The sequence below is a fragment of the Terrapene carolina genome, unplaced genomic scaffold (assembly GCF_002925995.2).
Source record: "Terrapene carolina triunguis isolate 2854851 unplaced genomic scaffold, T_m_triunguis-2.0 Scaffold85, whole genome shotgun sequence".
NCBI classification, from domain to species: domain Eukaryota; kingdom Metazoa; phylum Chordata; order Testudines; family Emydidae; genus Terrapene; species Terrapene triunguis.
The window spans coordinates 1267724-1287089 of NW_020664436.1; the positions used below are offsets into that span (position 1 = coordinate 1267724).

Here is a 19366-nt window from a genome sequence, read left to right on the forward strand (position 1 = left end):
AGTCAAGCTTCTGTATTTTTTTTTAACTGCATATATTAAGAACAAAAGAGTGATGGTCTCATTCCCATTAAACTGGTTGCAAGGAATGTTATAATTAGAATATACACTCAACTCTATGCAAATAGGTAATAACCACATGCATAATTGCATTTGCCTCAACAAATATCTGTAACTTGTTAATGTAAGACTGGTCAAACAAACTCTCTCTTAAGCTCTCCATTTTCTCATTCTGTAGACCAATTTATAAGAGAGAAATTCTCTCATGCTTCTCCCAATACACCAATTCTCTCACTGCCTATTTTTCAAAATATATCATTCTGTGAATGATCAGGATGGGCTCTATGGACTGTTAGTGGTTCATGGATCGCAGCTTGAGAAGCACTGCTCTGGAATGATACCACGTAGCTCTTCATCAGTAGATCTCACAGTGCTTTACAAAGGAGGTTAATATAATTATTTCCATTTTACAGATGGGGAAAAGCAAATGCTCATACCATTTAGGATTAGAATACTGTACTTTAAAAAAAATGAAAATTCCAAAATGTTAGACCTGGAGACTGAAATTACCCATTTAGCCAAGCTACAGGCAGTACAAGTTTCTCCCAACGGAGGACAACGTACCTCAATTGTGATTTTGAGGGACTACAAATTAGGGTAATAAAGCTCAATCTCCATCATCCTTTCAATCCATGAACTCTCTGGATACATGGCAAACAATAATGCCATCTGTGGTTTGTCATGTGGACATATGATCAATTAGGAACTGGACTGAAACCATCAATGCATTTCACCTAAGCCACTGAACAGTCATTAGATATTAGTGAATTTGAACATATCAAATGATTGGTTAGTTCTTTATAGTGTTGGAGTGGCGCCTTAGGAGAGTTTTGGAGCACAGAGACCACAGTACTAGAGTAGTCCAAAGTAAATTAAGCTTTGGACTAAATCTAAATTTAAATCTAAATGTTATATTATTTCAAGCTCCAATGTCCAAAATACATAGTATTGATGTTAAGGATAGAATTTTGATTAAAAATGTGTAGGTGACTGTCATATTGAAATGCTTGAGGACCATTACCAGCCTTTGGTAGCTTCATGACAATTTCTGACATGTAAATAAGATAAAAAATTGAGATATTACTGATGCCACTTGAGCAATCAAAAATCTAAGCAGATATTCTCGAGTGAACCTTCCAAATCTTCTTAAAGAAGTCGGCCCCATCACAGAGTTCCTAAGTTAATAAATACAGTGTAGATACATAATGGTATACAAGCTACTCTTACTTAGTTTCAGCTGTGCATCACTAGAAAAGAAACATTTGAAATATTTCCTTTCAGAGACGGAGCAAAAAAACTAGCACAGGACCTAGGATTTCAGCAGGAGAATAACTGTCTTTCTATATCCCCTCCCAACCACAGCATATATGAAAATATTCTTGGCGTATTTGTATGCAATTTTGATTTATACCTCAGGAAGTGCAGGTTTATGGTTGTCTTGTATAGATTAATGTAAATTTTGTTCATATACAGTTATGAGGCATGAATAGCAAAGACGTATTTAAAAACAACACTGCTTAGCTTAGCTCAGCAAAGGGCTTCAGTTCTGTTTACAGCAGTGCAATGTAGTACCTGTGCTGGGAGAATTTGTCCTCAGCCCTTTGAAGGCTGTTTACAGCCCCTTTGTGACTCAGCAACAGTTACCAAGGACTGGATAAGGGGACAAAATCTGTCCCCCCCTTTTTCTTTAGACTTGGAATAAGGTAGGGTTACCATACGTCCGGATTTTCCCGGACATGTCCGGCTTTTTGGTCCTCAAATCCCCGTCCGGGGGGAATTGCCAAAAAGCTGAACATGTCCGGGAAAATACTCCCAGCTTTGTTTTGCCGGCATCCCTGCCCCAGTCCCCTGCTTACCTTAGAGCGGCTCCAGCAGACTGCGAGCTGCAGGTGGATTCTCCTGCGGCGGCGGCAGCGGTTGCTGCTGCTCCCCCAAGACACCTCAGCTTTGTGTAGCTGAAGAGCCGAGCTACCCGAGCACTACCGGCTTCCCCAGCGCAGCCGGAGCCTGGGAGGGGAAGCGCCTGGCCGGGGGCACAGGGTCTGGAGGTCTGGGGGCTGCCTGGCAAACCGTGAAGCTGGTAGCGCTTGGGCAGCTGTTTCGCGTGGCTGGGAGGGAGGAGGGGAAATGCGGGGCACTCAGGGGAGGGGGCGGAGTTGGGGCGGGGACTTTGGGGAAGGGGCGGGCCAGGGCCCCGTGGAGTGTCCTCTTTTTTTAATGTTTAAATATGGTAACCCTAAATAAGGCCTATGATTTGACTTCAACTTGGTCTTCAACTCCTAACTGACTTTGACTTTCGATAGTATATGATTATTTAAAAAAAAAAAAAATAGAATTTGCTAGAAGGTTGGTAGTTTCTCAGGGAAACTAGACTAAGAATGTATTAATTAAGAAAATTTAATTTACAAGGATCACACTTGTTCCTTGGAGACACAGTTCTTCTAGTAGACAATACTTTTCTCTAAAAATCCAAAGTTACAAGGAGATTGGGGCAATACTGCCAATCAATTAAAATTTGTATACATATTTCATAACATTAGCAGAAATAGTGATATATTACTTTTCACTATTATGTCTTCAGAACAGCTCATCAGTCCAGTTCCCTAACACTTAGCAGACGGTACTTTTTCTGTATTCCATTTATAACAACACACAAACTTTATTCCATGTTGGAAAGTACCCTGGTCTATCTACAATTTAATTTGGGAAGTGACAGCACTAAGAGTCAGCTATATATGGCCTGCTATAACATATCACAAGAAGGGGAAGATGAGTGGCTGGGATTCTTCATTTAGCATTACAGCATTAGAAAAACTGATGCATCCCATTATGTCTTCTCATCAATTCTTTAAATATATGTGCTTACTAAAACTGCATTTTAGGTTAAATAAATTTTAGGTTAAATAAATCTGCTTCCCTAAATTATTGTATTTGTTGCCTTCAAAGACTCCAGTAATTCCTTGTTTGTTAAAGGCCTGTTTCATTAGTGGTATTTACGTTACTTGATAGAGTTGTGGGACTATGCAGGAGCTCTATTTTGTCTCCTTAATTTACACAACTGGTTACTTGAACAGTTGATACTAAAACGATAGACCTTTCTCAGTAACAGCAACTGACGTCAATTAGAAAGTCACCTTAAGTTGTATTACCTGAAATAAACTAGACTATAAAGACACTGAATTCAACTCATGATGAGTTTTCAACTGAGATATTAAAAAAATACTGCCATGTCAACATCAGACGCATCAAAGGCACTGAGCAGTTAAATATTGCGACTCATACATGTGTCAATAAGAACCATAAATATAGGCAAATGTCAGAGGCAGAATATGGCATTATATAGTCCATTAGGCATTTCTGGTAAGTATGGCAGCTTTATCTATTATTAGGATATGCTGAAAATATACAAAGGTTCAGAACAACAGAATACTGCCATGAAAACAATCACTTCTTAACAACACCTGAAAGACAAGCATTTCTGAAACAAGGCATAGCATTAAACATTGTTGTCACAGGGAAATGGTATCACATCTAAACACTAAGGTTTTAATTTAATCCAGTGGCTATAAAAGGAAATGATAGTGGTAGGAGAGGATTGGAGAAGGAGTATCAAATATTCAGTTTAGAATTAGCCAGCTGAGGTCCTTGTTTTATAGACTTAATGAAGTCTGTGGTGATCAAAGCTATTCCAGAGGCAAAAAGTATCAAAAAAAGAGATTCCAACCCACTTCCAGGAAGTCCTCTTGGGGCTGACATGCATGTGGATGTAAGAATCTGTCTGGCATCTTCTCCAGACCTGGTGTTTCCTACAGCTTTCCATTGGCAAAAGCTGCCTCTTGGAACTGAGGGACAAATGTTTTGAAATAAGCCCTAGTGGGGAAAAAGAAAGTTTGTGGTTAGCAAAGAACAAACTCAGAACAATCATGTGTGCGTGGTACCTACAGCCAAGATTTTTAAAAAATGGGAGCCTGAAGTTAGCTGCCTATGTCCATATTTAGTCACATAAATAAGAGGCCTGATTCTCAAAATTCTACAGTGTATTTTTGGTGATTCTTGTGCTTCAATCTTTTTAATTTCAGTAGTGTTACTTCCTTTGATGAACTGACCACAATCATATGCAGCACTGCTAATGTGATCAGTACCAATGTCGTCTTGTAGTGTCAGCATAACTTTGTCTGATGCGTATTCAATATTTTATACATTCCAAAACTATGTTTTGCAGGAAAAAATATTTTGTGGATAGCTTTCGTGAATCATTGGCAATTGTTCTCTTTTCTTCCCTTGATTTGTATTCTAATTCCTTTAGTCTAGGTACAACAGTATATCAGGTACAGAGATAAACAGTGTTGGGCTCTCTGAGTGAGAAACAGTGTGAAAGGAAAGGTTAAACCATTTGCTACAGCATTACAAACTTGGCGTCTGTTATATACTTGATGCTCACCACGCTTCTGGGATAACTGGATTTACTCAACTTTTGAAAAAGCTTCAAATATAGCACCACAATCACTCAGTAGAATTGCACAATCAGCTGGGAAAGTGAGAATACTGGCAATGGATAAGCTCTTGATCTGCCTTCTTCCAGGAACATTTATGAAATACAGGGTCAGTGCTGACAGTAGTAGAGCAGTTTATAAAAGCATCAGTTAATTCTCTGTGGTGAATAAATTAAATGGATGAGCAGTAATTCCTTGCTTGCTAATTGGTTAAAAAAAAAAACCCCTTTCTGAGGGAAAGTTTGGAATAAAGACAAATCATTTTGTAAATGGGGGTGTACTTTATGTATTCTGGACCTTAGTATCACTGTCTTCTCTATGATGAACTTACTGAGTCACTTTATCAACCCACAGAATGAATCCATCCTGATCACTGCAAGCTGGTTTATATTGTACCGTTGGGACTCTGTACTAACAGCAAAATGTGTCCACTTCTGCAATTATAGGCTCCTAAAGATCTTTTATTTGCCAGGTAAATCAAAGGAAATTAAACCTTAATTCTGCCACTTGTGACTTTCACCTACTACTCTCTATATTGTGAACTCTTCATTGTTCTAGCTTTTGTTTTAAATCTGCTTTACAATCCATATTTATATTTTCTCACAGAGTATTTCTTTGTAATTTCTGAAATGAGGATACTTGTAAATTATGTTCACTGTATTACTTATATCTACTGCTATGGTAATAATGCATGCCAAGAATTCCAGATATCGCATCAGACAAATGGATATGCTGAATCTCCACAATCAATCGAGAGATCTAATTTCATAAACTGGATAGAATTTCTTGCTGCCACTGAATAATTACTCCTGATCATGACTGAGACTGAAAATACCGTAAGATCAAAAAAGGGAAAGCTCCTCTCCTCTTTGTGGCAATATGCCTGCTAAGCTCATTAGAAGACAATGACAATCAACTTGCATAAAATTTGTAAGGCTGTATGAGAATACTGGCCAAAGGCCAGATGAATAGTGCAAGATAAGAATATTGCAGGATGCCTTAGGGAATCTGAGATCACACCTTGAGCCTAAGAATGATAATGGAAACAGAGAGAGAGAGAGAGCGCGCGCACACACGAAATAGTAAACCAGTATGTATCCTTTACTGAATACACAAAATCTCCTGACTTTGTGGACCAAATTTTGGAAGAGATGGACTCTGAAACTGTGCTCACTAAAGTGACTTCACATCAGTATGGCTATACCAGCTAAGTGTGTGTTATCATCTGATTTGTACAAGAAGATATTTGGTTTGCACTTAGATTTTTGTAGTAAACATTTGAAAATGTGGCCTACTGGAGTATATCATGACTAGCTCTGCAATGTTCTGCCACATATGGGAATTTCCCTTATATTTTGTCAACCATAGTATCTCTGTTATCCTCTTAGCATTTCTCCTTGCGTTATTTGTCTTAATGTTTAATTATATTTCCTCTACATGCTTATTTTAAATTGCTTGCTTTCTTCCCCTCTGGAGACTCTCCTCTTACGCCTGCTCCTTTCCTCTTGACTTCTAGTTTCAATAGTCTCTCAAAAAGCCACATATATTTTCCTAAATGGCAAGAAAGTTCATTTTTGTTAAGTTGGATGTGTGAGAGAGTATTTCTATACTTAGTTCCATTTTTGAAACATCCATCTATATTTCTCTTCCCTGTTATAGTAACACCACAAATACCGTATCACTTTTCAGTCAGCTTTCTGCTGTGGCATGATTCCCAAATTAAATCTTAGAATAGAATAGAATAGAATAGAATAGAATAGAATAGCTGGGTTGGAAGGGACCTCAGGAGATCATCTAGTCCAACCCCTGCTCAAAGCAAGACCAATCCCCAGATCCCTAAGTGGCCCCCTCAAGGATTGAACTCACAACCCTGGGTTTAGCAGGCCAATGCTCAAACCACTCCATGCTATCTTTATCTACATCTACAATATCCTTTCTTTTCACTCTTGTGTGCTTGTCTGTGCTGCTGCAATACTAATTTAAATTCCTCCTTACAGTGTGATTCTACAGTACTATTTCAGCAAGCACATTACTCTATTGTTAGTTCAGATTAAATTTATTGCTCTTCTAAGGGTTCCATGTACCCAAAAATGAATACGTAAAAGAATAAATGGACACAAATCGGACATCAGGAATGGTAACATACTAAAGCCAGTAGGTGAACACTTCAATCTCCCTGGACATTCTATAACAGATTTAAAAGTCACTATTCTTGAACAAAGAAACTTCAGAAACAGACTTCAAAGAGAAACAGCAGAACTAAAAATCATTTGCAAATTTAACACCATTAATCTGGGCTTGAATCAGAACTGGGAGTGGCTGGTTTATTACAAAAGCAGCTTTGCCTCTCCTGGAATTGACACCTCCTCATCTATTATTGGGAGTGGACTACATCCACCCTGATTGAATTGGCCCTGTCAACACTGGTTCTCCACTTGTGAGATAACTCCCTTCTCTTCATGTGTCATTATATAATGCCTGCATCTGTAATTTTCACTCCATGCATCTGAAGAAGTGGGTTTTTCACCCACGAAAGCTTATGCCCAAATAAATCTGTTAGTCATTAAGGTGCCATCGGACTCCTTGTTGTTTTTCGAAAAATGAATGTCATACTTCATAAAATTAAATGCCTATTCTTCCTTCGCAATTCTTAAGACACATGTTTAGGTTTCTACTTTGTCATTTGTTGTCTTGCCCAGGATGAGGTACAGGTAATATCAAAGACAATTACCCAGGATGAGTTTTCCCATCTTGGTACCTGAGATGCAAGACATTATGGAAGACTTAAGATAATGATTATTCAACACACTTACTGGTTGGCTGCAGAAAGAAACAGGGGACATACAAAGAACTTCAACCAGGTGACATGTTCAGACAATTATTTTAGCTGCAGCATGTTGGACAGACTGGGGATGAGAGACAGGGAAATGAAAATGGGGCAATTCAGGTAAGAGTGTGTCATAGTGTAAATCCGTGTTTTACTGGTGGGGACAGAGAGGAAATGCCAAACTTTAGAAATGTCCGAGAAGTGACAGGAATTGTCTAGAGCAGGGGTGAGCAAACTTTTTGGGCTGAGGGCCACATCAGGGAATAGAAATTGTATGGTGGACCATGAATGCTCACAAAATTGGGGTTGGGGCTGAGGGCTCTGGGGTGGAGCTGGGGATGAGGAGTTTGGGGTGTAGGAGGGTGCTCTGGGCTGGAACTGAGGGGTTCAGAGGATGGGAGGGGGATCAAGGCTGGGGCAGGGGTGAGGGAAGGGGTGCAGGTTCCAGCTGGGGGTGCAGGCTCTGGGGTGGGGCTGGGGATGAGAGGTTTGGGGTGCAGGAGGGTGCTCCGGGCTGGGATCGAGGGGTTTGGAGAGCGGGAGGAGGATCAGGGCTGGGGTAGGGGGTTGGGGCATGGGGAGAGGCTCAGGAGTGCAAGCTCTGAGCGGCGCTTATCTCAAGCGGCTCCCAGAAGCAGTGGCATGTCCCTTCTCCGGCTCCTACGTGAAGGCGCGGCCAGGCGGCTCTGCACGCTGCCCCATTCGCAGGCACCATCCCATTAGAGCCCTTAGAAGCCAGAGCAAGGCCATGCCACGGCTTCTGGGAGCCGTGTGGAGCGGGCTCCGACCCTGCGCCCCGGCTAGAGCGGGGCCATACCATGGCTTCTGGGAGCCGCGTGGTGCGACCCCGACCATGCGCCCTGGCTGGAGCACTGCAGTGGGGCCGAGCCGCGTGTGTGGCCCCCGACCCGGTGCCCTGGCCGGAGTGGGGGCTGAGCTGCATGGTGCAGGGCAAGCCCCAGACCCTGCTCCCCAGCAGGAGCTCGCGGGCCAGCTTAAAGCGGCCCACAGGCCGTGGTTTGCCCACCCCTGGTCTAGAGCCTCCATATGGGGAGAGGAGGATAGAAAGAAGTCAAATTACTCAGATTATTAGAGCTGGTTGGGAATTTTCTATCAAAATAATTTTTGCAGTGTTTGAACATTGAAATTTTTAATTTTGCTGAAATTTTTTGATTTTTCCCAATGGCAAATGAAAACAAAATATTTTGTTTCAGCTCAATTTGTCCTGAAATGAAACATTTTGGTTTGGTGCACTGAAAAATGTTTTGTTTCAAGTCAGTTTGACAGTAAACTTTATCTGCCTGAAGTGCCACAGTGCCTTATGGGAGTTGTAGTCCAGGTGTTTTATGGTCCCATTCTCTATTATGGGCCAGGCTCCCACAATCCACTGTAGTCTCCCCTCTGAGCTACACAGTGCATTACGGGAGTCACATGACTGTGATGCATCACGGAAGATGTAATCCAGCCAGGGGCCCTTGCCCTTAGGAAAGAATAACTGCACGAGGACCCAAACTACACCTCCATGAACTGGTACAGCACCACCAGCAGATGCAGTTTAATACTGAACTGGCTCAAAACAAAACCTTTATAGCACTTTTTGTTCCATGAATACTTTCAATATATCAGGTTTTATCCCAATTTGGGCCAAAACAAATATTAAAATATTAAAATTTCATCTGAGATGGAAATTTTGATTTTTGCTCATTTCTGGAGATTATTAATTGGAGGGACTAGAATCGTGGAGTTGTTACTGGCTAAGAAAACAAAGCCATTTCATGAATTTGTCTGCTGGCACTGGTGCAGTGTGGTGAGGTTCCACCAGCCTTTTGTGACAAGAGAAAAAGACTAGAGCTGAAGAGGACATTGCCCTACATCAGGCTGAGGATGACTATGGGAAAGAATAACTCCAACGGAAACAAAGCCAAGTAATTTTAAAGAGAAACAAAGAGGCTGTGCTGGTCTACATTCTTCTGCAGAAGAGATGGAAAATGGCTTTCATCATACTGAATAAAGTTTCTCTTATTTAGATCTGAGTTTAAAAATGATATACAACCATATACATACTTGAATCTTGTACACCCCCCCCCCGCATATGTAACCAAAAACTTTAAGCAATGATTAATTTCTCACAATATCCATTCATTTAACCCCATTCATACTGAATGACTTAATGCTCTCAGCAATTTAGAACTTGAATAGTGCTACGCCACAGAACACTGGGCAAAATATTTCTTAGCAATTAGAAACCACATTTTTATTTTTACAATACTTTACGCTCTGATACAACTAAACGTCTCAAAAGTGTTTTAAAATCCCATCTCCCACCATGCAAGTCTTTCGATTCCAGACAAGAGGGTGTTAAAAATAATGCAGTCTTCCAGGTACCTGTTGAGAGACAATGAGGATTGGGAAGCCTGCTCTGATGCTGCTTGGTTTGTGGCATCTCTGCCTTGTACCACTTTGGGACTGGAGAGATTTTGTCAATTTTTGGTTGACTTTTTTTTTCCTTTTGGGAAACGCTGAGGTTCATTTCTCTGCTTTACTTCCTTCCCCTCAAATGGCCCTATATCACAATGATATTACAGCAAGCTAAGGAGGACTGGCTGCAACACTCCCTGGAGTGCAGCAAAACTCCTGTGTGCAAAAGCCTCTCACCCAGGTGCTGAACACGATGCCTTTGCAACCCCCTCACAACTGTTTAGGTCTTAGCTGACAATGAGGCCCTGTCTACACTGGCAAGTTTCTGCGCAGTAAAGCAGCTTTCTGCGTTGTAACTCCCGAAGTGTACACACTGCCAAGCCACTTAGTGATCAGAAACCACGCAGTTGCAGCGCTGTAAAGAACCACCCCGATGAGAGGCATCCAGCTTTCTGCGCCGGGGCTACAGCGCTGCGGTGTCAGTGTAGACGCCATGATTGATTACAGCGCTGTGATTGGGCTCCTGGAGGTGTCCCACAATGTCTGTTCTCGCCAATTTGGACATCGGTTTGAACTCTACTGCACTGCCCTCAGGTGACCAACCGTCATTCCCCACCCTGTAAATTCTTTGGAATTTTGAAAGTCCCCTTCCTGTTTGCTCGGTGATGCGTGCAGTGGTCTCAACACATCTTTCTAGATGGCTATGCCTGCTCCATGCACCAGGCAATCCCCAGCTTGGAGCAATGCCGAGCTGCTGGACCTCATCAGCATTTGGGGAGAGAACGCTGTCCAATCCCAGCTGCGTTCCAGCCATAGGAATTATGATACCTACGGACAGATTTCATAATCCATGACAGAAAGGGGCCATGACTGGGACACACTACAGTGCAGGGTCAAAGTGAAGGAGCCGCGGAACGCCTACCACAAGGTGCGGGAGGCAAACCGCTGCTCCGGTGCTGCGCCCACGAGCTGCCAGTTCTACAAAGAGCTGGATGCGATACTCGGTGGTGACCCCACCTCCACTGCAAAGTCCCCTGTGGATACTTCGTTGGCTCGCGTGCCAGTCAAGAGTGGACCGAGCCAGGAGGAGAAATCTTGGATGAGGATGTGGAGGGGGACCCAGAGGCAGAGGATGACTCGGAGGTCAGAGATGCATGCAGTTAGGAGCTCTTTTCTACCCCGGAGGAGGCTAGCCAGTCTCAGCTGTTAGATGTTGGTGAAGCGCAAACAGGAGAGGAGGCCCCTGGTAAGTGGACTTGATTTGGGGAATCGCTGAAGCAAGTTGTTGGGGACAGGAGGGTTGCAGAAAGCAGGCTTGTCTCTCACCACATGCCTAGTCTGAGCAGTGGAACAGGCTGTTGATTGACTCTGTCACTTCACAGGAATCTGCCTCAGAGAGCTCCAGGAAACTCTCATGGACATACTGGGCAATCTGCTGCCGCAGGTTCTTTGGCAGAGCTGCTTTGTTTCTTGCCCCATTAACGGTAACTTTCCCGCACCACTCTGCTGTCATGGGGGTGGGGGACCATTGCTGCACACAGGCAAGCCGCATAGGGGCCAGGGTGGAAGCCGCAGTCTTGGAGAAGACCTTCCCTTGATTTCCTGCACACCCTCAGCGGTGAGATATCTTCCATAATGATCACATCCTGTGGAAACTGTGGGGATAGGAATGATTATCAGGCCCCCCCTATAGTGCTGGCTCTCCCCAAGAGCCACATGCCCAGTGTACAGTAGGGTCCGGGAACACTGATTTCCCCTGTGGCTACTCACCATTTTGGGGGTCTTGTGCTTCATGTGTGCTTGCCTGGGGTCAGACAGTTAGTGACAGGTGTGTGAGTACTGGTTGTGTTTTAAATCACTGAATCAGTGTTCTATGTGTTGCAAACAATACTGCTTCTGTAAAATGTTGTGTTTAAACTTCACAGAGATGACCTTAGGAGCCCAACCTCCCTCTTTGTTATCGGCGGCTGAATGGCTGTGCAGAATTAGAAAGTGGCCAAGAGGAACTAAAGAGGACTTTCTGCATGAAGTTATGATGCACTCCACTGCCGAGAAACAGGAATTGAAGGAGCGGCAGGACAGCAAGAAGAGGGACCGAAAGGAGAATGCGTTATGCCAGAATGAAGCCACGGAGAGACTCTTAAATGTTATGGACTGCCAAGCAGACATGCTCCAGGCGATACTAGCACTGCAAACCGAGCAGCTCCGCACCCACCCTCCCCTGCAGCCGCTGTCGCAATACTCTTTCCCATGCTTCCCCCAGGCACCGCCAACACACTCTTATCAACCTCCTGACCCCAGTCTGTACCTGCTGCATTCCACTCCTGGCCCGTCACAGTCCAGCACTGCAGACTCCCAGTACCCACTGCACTCAACACCCGTCCCTCTGCAGTTTGGCCCTGCTGAAGTACAGTAGCCGCTGCATTGTACTCCAAAGGAGAAGGCTGGATATGATCCCTGGACATACACAAATCTTTAGCCATCCCAGGACTCCACCTCCTCCTGGGACCTTCCCTTCCCCCATCCCCCTCACTACTGATGGGTTTTTTTGTTTGACTCTCTCCTCCGGTTGTTGTTTTTTAATAAAAGAATTGTGTTGGTAAGAAAGAAATCTTTATTCTATTAACTGAAAGCAAACAGCCTTGCAAAGCAACAGACAATTATGTTAAATCTTCATATTGCATCGTCTGCACCAATCACAATCACCTCCTAGCATTACAAGCACTGCACTCCCGAGCATAGCAACAAATATTAGTGGCTTTCAGCTTCAAATTCCTGCCTCAAGGCATCCCTGATCCCTATGGCCCTGCGCTGTGCCCCTCTAATAGCACTGATCTCTGGCTGTTCAAACTCAGCCTCCAGGTGCTGTGCCTCTGCGGTTCAGCCCTGAATGAAGCTTTCACCCTTCTCTTCACAAATATGATGGAGTGTGAGGCATGCTGCTATGAGCATAGGAATATTGTCATCGGCCAGGTCCAGCTTCCCATAGAGGCAGCGCCAGCGGGCCTTTAACTGGCCAAAAGCACACTCAACAGTCATTCTGCACTTGCTCAGCCTGTTGTTGAACTGTTCCTTGCTGCTGTCAAGTTGCCCCGTGTATGGCTTCATAAGCCACGGCATTAAGGGACAGGCAGGGTCTCCTAAGATCACAATGGGCATTTCAACTTCCCCTACGGTGATCTTCTCTTCTGGGAAGAAAGTCCCTGCTTGCAGCTTCCTGAACAGGCCAGTGTTCCGAAAGATGCGTGCGTCATGCACCTTTCCAGACCAGCCTGCGTTAATGTCCGTGATATGCCCACGGTGATCCACAAGCACCTGGAGAACCATAGAGAAATACCCCTTCCGATTAATGTACTCGGTGGTTAAGTGGTCTGGTGCCAGAATTGGAATATGCGTGTCATCTATCGTCTCTCCACAGTTAGGGAAGCTCACGGTCTTTCGGAGCATGATGCGATTAATGGCCCTGCACACTTCCATCAACACGAGTCCAATGGTCGACTTTCCCACTCTGAACTGGTTAGTGACCGATCGGTAGCAGTCTGGAGTAGCCAGCTTCCACAGTGCAATCGCCACACGGTTTTCCGATGGCAGGACCACTCTCATTCTCATTTCTTCACAGGGCTGCAGGGCTGGGGCGATCTCAACACAGAGTCCCATGAATGTGGCTTTCCTCATCCTAAAGTTCTTCAGTCACTGCTTGTCATTCCAGACGTGCATCACGATGTGATCCCACCACTCAGTGCTTATTTCCCAAGCCCAAAAGCAGCGTTCCACTGTGGTCAGCACCTCCGTGAATGCCACAAGCAATCTCGTGTCGTAGCTACTATGTGTGGTGAGATCAATGTCGAGCTCTACTGCTACTCGTGACATGTCAGTGAGAGCGAGAAGCATACTGGTCAACAGCTTCCATTCCTGCAGCCCGAAGAGGCAGGGTGCGCAGTACACAAAATATTGAAAGATAGCGCTAAATGCGGACGGAAGCACAGGGATTGCTGGGATGCGAAGCAATGCATCACGGGGTATTGGGACAGGACCCAGGATGCCCTGCGACCCTTCTTTCTTCCCACAACTCTTAGTGGCCAAAGAAGAAGAAATGCAATGAGGGATAGCTGCCCAGAGCGCACTGCTCCGAATACCGCTGCAAGTGCGAACACGCTATTGCACAGGCAGCTGACAGTGTGAACACACAAGAACGGTTTCCCTTCAGTGTTCTCTGAGTGGCGATGTAACTGCTGGCGCTGTAACTGCCAGTGTAGACATGCCCTGAGTATAAGGGGTTTGCTATCTTTGCTGCTCAGAATGGGTGTGTATCATCGCACAGGCAGATGTCTAGCTCTTTGATAAGTGTCTTGCTGCAAGAATCTTTTGTTTTTGTTTCTTCAAATGGTCATTTTCCAAGTTCAAGGTGTAAGTCATTGGGTTTCTATGGCAATTTTTCTTTAGAACTTCAGAAAACAACACACATTCTCTGTATTTAACCAATATGTGTTGATAATAGCGTACACTGAATTGCAAGTGCTATGCTCAAGGACACCACTGAGAGTAAAGCACTTATCTTTCCTTGACCTTACTATCCACTAAAAAGAGAGTTTCGCTATTGCACATAGTAAATATCTGAGAAAAGGAAGAATCAGACCACTCAGTGTTTACATGTTCTTCCAGTCCTTTAAAACCCTGACAGTGGTGCAAGGTCTCAAGAAGGCTACATATATTAATATATGTCTAAATCCAAGAGGCTTGGAAGCCAGGTGCTGAAAACATACTTGACTCACAATTCACTTGTTTTTGTGAAATTTCACCCTAAGTTTAACGTTATTTTAATGCACTTGCAGTGTTGGATTTTATTGTTTAAATGGTAGCAAATCTGCACTGACATTGTACTGTGCCATTATGAGGTGGTTTCTACTGACTTGCAATGCTATTGTTTGACCTTTAGATTCCAACAATGAAAATCCTCTCCACAAACTAGATTTGAAATTGTTTAGCTGTAGTAATTTCCCATTACACAAGGCTTCCCAGGAACTTATGCTGAAAGAGTCCTGCCATTGTGATGCACTTTCTGATTTCTCGCTCTCTTTTTCTTGTTGTTCCTTTTGCTCTTATAGATAATTGTTTAATAGTTTTCTTGTTACTGGTTGGTGTGTAAGAGCGTTGAGAACTGGTAAAAGGTTTCTGTTTCTCTTCACCACCTTGATGTTCCCAAAATGTCAGATCCTGACCCCAGAACAATCAGGATTCAAACTGTGAGAGAAAAAGTCACAAAGTGCCTTCCCAACCAGCATTTATTATGCTTCCCACATCTGGGACAGGGACATGATGGTTGTCAGTCATCTTTCCAATTCACTCAAAAAGCCAAGTTGGAGAAAGACAGGCACTTCAAACTTCGCTTGTGCAGGAGTGTTTTGGTGCCAAGTTTTCTGACACTGACAGCCTCAAAGTCATCTATTTGTACTGACATCCTTCATCTATGTCAAAAACTCAGGCTATAGTTGTCCCAGTGCCTTACATTTAAAGAGATTATTTCTGGAAGAAAAAGAAATAATTCTTGATGGTCAAAGCATGGTTGCAAAGGCTCTTCCATACCTGCTGTAAACTCAGCACCCAGAGCAGAGCACTCATCATCAATATGGTAGTCTGTCTTGGCACTGGTTTTCAATGGCAAGTGAAAGCCCTCCAATAAAAAATGTGGATCCATCTTCTAAAGATATAGATGTTGTCACCACCTTCTCCTAGATCCTTAAATGTCTGGATTTATGTTCCTTCTTACTTGGAGGCCGCCTCAGCTAATCCCACTTGGATTCCTCCCTGGTGCCAGTTTTGTGGACAAACTTGATCCTTTAGATACTACTTGTCATTTAAGCATTTCAGTTAAGTGCTGTTTAAAAATGTATTAGCTCATGTGTTGGGTTTTTTTAAACACCCTTTCCCCTAGGCTAGATAATCATAGACTCATAGACTTTAAGGTCAGAAGGGATCATTATGATCATTTTGTCTGACCTCCTGCACAACACAGGCTACAGAATCTCACCCACCCACTCCTGTATCAAACCTGTGTCTGAGCCGCTGAAGTCCTCAAATCATGGTTTAAAGATTTCAAGATGCCGAGAATCTTCCAGCAAGTGACCCGTGCCCCACGCTGCAGATGAAGGCGAAAAACCCCCAGGGCCTCTGCCAATCTGCCCTGGAGGAAAATTCCTTCCCGACCCCAAATATGGCGATCAGCTAAACCCCGAGCATGTGGGCAAGACTCACCAGCCAGACACCCAGGAAAGAATTCTCTGTAGTAACTCAGATCCCATCCCATCTAACATCCCATCACAGGCCATTGGGCATATTTACCCCAATAGTCAAAGACCAATTAAATTGTCAAATTAGGCTATCCCATCATACCATCCCCTCCATAAACTTATCGAGCTTAGTCTTGAAGCCAGATATGTCTTTTGCCCCCACTGCTCCCCTCGGAAGGCTGTTCCAGAACTTAACTCTTCTGATGGTTAGAAACCTTCATCTAATTTCAAGTCTAAACTTCCTGATGGCCAGTTTATATCCATTTGTTCTTGTGTCCACATTGGTACTGAGCTTAAATAATTCCTCTCCCTCCCTAGTATTTATCCCTCTGATATATTTATAGAGAGCAATCATATCTCTCCTCAGCCTTCTTTTGGTTAGGCTAAACAAGCCAAGCTCTTTGAGTCTCCTTTCATAAGACAGGTTTTCCATTCCTCGGATCATCCTAGCAGCCCTTCTCTGTACCTGTTCCAGTTTGAATTCATCCTTCTTAAACATGGGAGACCAGAACTGCACACAATATTCCAGATGAGGTCTCCCCAGTGCCTTGTATAACAGTACTAACACCTCCTTATTTCTACTGGAAATACCTTGCCCGATGCATCCCAAGACCATATTAGCTTTTTTCACAGTCATATCACATTGGCAGCTCATAGTCATTCTGTGATCAACCAATACTCCGAGGTCCTTCTCCTCCTGTTACTTCCAACTGATGCATCCCCAGCTTATAACAATAATTCTTGTTATTAATCCCTAAATGCATGACCTTGCACTTTTCACTATTAAATTTCATCCTATTACTATTACTCCAGTTTACAAGGTCATCCAGAGATTCCTGTATGATACCGGTCCTTCTCTGTATTGGCAATACCTCCCAGCTTTGTGTCATCCACAAACTTTATTAGCACATTCCCACTTTTTGTGCCAAGGTCAGTAATAAAAAGATTAAAGAAGATTGGTCTCAAAACCAATCCCTGAGGAACTCCACTAGTAACCTCCCTCCACCCTGACAGTTCACCTTTCAGTACGACTCGTTGTAGTCTCCCCTTTAACCAGTTCCTTATCCACCTCTCAATTTTCATATTGATCCCCATCTTTTCCAATTTAGCTAATAATTTCCCATGTGGAACCGTATCAAATGCCTTACTGAAATCGAGGTAAATTAGATCCACTGAGTTTCCTTTGTCTAAAAAATCTGTTACTTTCTCAAAGAAGGAGATCAGGTTGGTTTGGCACGCTCTACCATTTGTAAAACCATGTTGTAATTTGTCCCGATTACCATTGACCTCAATGTCCTTAACTACTTTCTCCTTCAATTTTTTTTCCAAAACCTTGCATACTACAGATGTCAAACTAACAGGCCTGTAGTTGCCTGGATCACGTTTTTCCCCTTTCTTAAAGATAGGAACTACGTTAGCAATTCTCCAGTCATACAGTACAACCCCTGAGTTTACAGATTCATTAAAAATTCTTGCTAATGGGCTTGCAATTTCATGTGCCAGTTCCTTTAATATTCTTGGATGAAGATTATCTGGGCCCCCCGATTTATTCCCATTAAGCTGTTTGAGTTTGGCTTTTACCTCGGATTTGGTAATATCTATCTCCATATCATCATTCCCATTTGTCATCCTACCATTATCCCTAAGCTCCTCATTAGCCTCATTAAAGACTGAGGCAAAGTATTTGTTTAGATATTGGGCCTGCCTAGATTATCCTTAACCTCCACTCCATCCTCAGTGTTTAGCGGGCCCACTTCTTTCTTTGTTTTCTTCTTATTTATATGGCTATAGAACCTTTTCCTATTGGTTTTAATTCCCTTTGCAAGGTCCAACTCTACATGGCTTTTGGCCTTTCTCACTTTATCCCTACATGTTCAGACCTCAATAAGGTAGCTTTCCTTGCTGATCACTCCCATCTTCCACTCCTTGTAGGCTTTCTGCTTTTTCTTAATCACCTGAGATGCTTGCTCATCCAGCTTGGTCTACAACTTCTGCCTATGAATTTTTTCCCTTCTTGGGATGCAGGCTTCTGATAGTTTCTGCAACTTTGACTTGAAGTAATTCCAGGCCTCCTCCACCTTTAGATCCACAAGTTCTTCAGTCCAATCCACTTCCCTAACTAATTTCCTTAATTTTTTTAAGTTAGCCATTTTGAAATCAACAACCCTAGTCACAGATCTATTTTTGTTTATCCTTCCATTTAGTTTAAACTGAATTAGCTCATGATAATGCCTAAAGGAGAAAGGTGGGTTATTTGCCAGTAACTGAGGTGTCCCTGTTGCAAATCCTATTTAAACCTGCTGTATCTGGCTGGAAGGTGTGCTCCCCTCTAACAATGGGGATCCCTGGAAAGTCAGGGAGCTCTGTTTCATCTTCTCATGGCTCATGCTAAAGAAATGTGGCACCCTTGGGCTCTGGCAATCCTCAGCTGCCTGAATAGCCCCTTGGGGTTACCAGGTAATGCCCTTTAAGGCAGCATTGAGGCTGCTGCAAATTATGCTGAGGACTTGGCCCAGGACTACACACTCCCCCCCACACCCAGCTGCAGCTAGGGATTATTGGATGCATCTGAGAATCAGAGCCACAGAGACTAAATCACACCTTCATAGACATTACCTCCGAATTTGCTCCGATACCTTCAGAGAACACTATTTGCTTATATGTAACTTCACTCTAGCTGAAATTTTCATGTGCCAAATGATGAAAATCAGTTTGCACCTCTCCATCCCCAATGAACTGCTGTTGCAAAACACCCACAAGTTCCTCTAGATCCATGGAAGCTGTAAAGGAAGTTCTACAGGAAAGACACTAGGGACTTTATTCTCAGTACTTTGATGTAATGTACAAGACATAGTGGGTGACTCAATGTAAATGCTGATTGAGTTCTCTCCTTTCCCCACTATGCTGTTCACAGCAACGGATGGGAGGAACCTACCCAAAGCAGAACTTAATATATTTAAGAAATTATTCAGGCAAAGTTTATTTTTACACAAAGCTTATACTAGTAACAGTACCAAAGTTAGTTAGATCTTGAGTTACGTGCTCTGGAAGTGGTGGGGAAGTATGAACTAAACCTCAGTAAATTTAATGTGAACACTGCATTAATGCAATTTCTTCACTCTCTCCTATTCAGGTTATTATAACACCCCATCCCCATGGTATCTAAGAACCTTGGTATATATATCCATACTTGGTAACAGACACTCAGGTCAGAAATTCTCCTTTTTTCTGATCCTTAACAAAATATCCCAGTTACTGGGGAGAGTGGAAACAATTCAAGTCAG

General features: G+C 43.2%; 1 protein-coding gene across 2 annotated transcripts in view; it reads right to left on the reverse strand.

The window, feature by feature from the left end:
- Positions 1 to 2372: 2372 nt before the first annotated feature.
- Positions 2373 to 19366, reverse strand: part of BABAM2 (BRISC and BRCA1 A complex member 2) — a 307510-nt gene continuing 290516 nt past the window's right edge. For both annotated transcript variants that reach the window (XM_024198185.1, XM_024198186.1), the window contains one exon: positions 2373 to 3927. In XM_024198185.1, the coding sequence (XP_024053953.1) occupies positions 3864 to 3927 (64 nt within the window). In that variant the 3' untranslated portion in view covers positions 2373 to 3863. The remainder of the gene's footprint in view (positions 3928 to 19366) is intronic.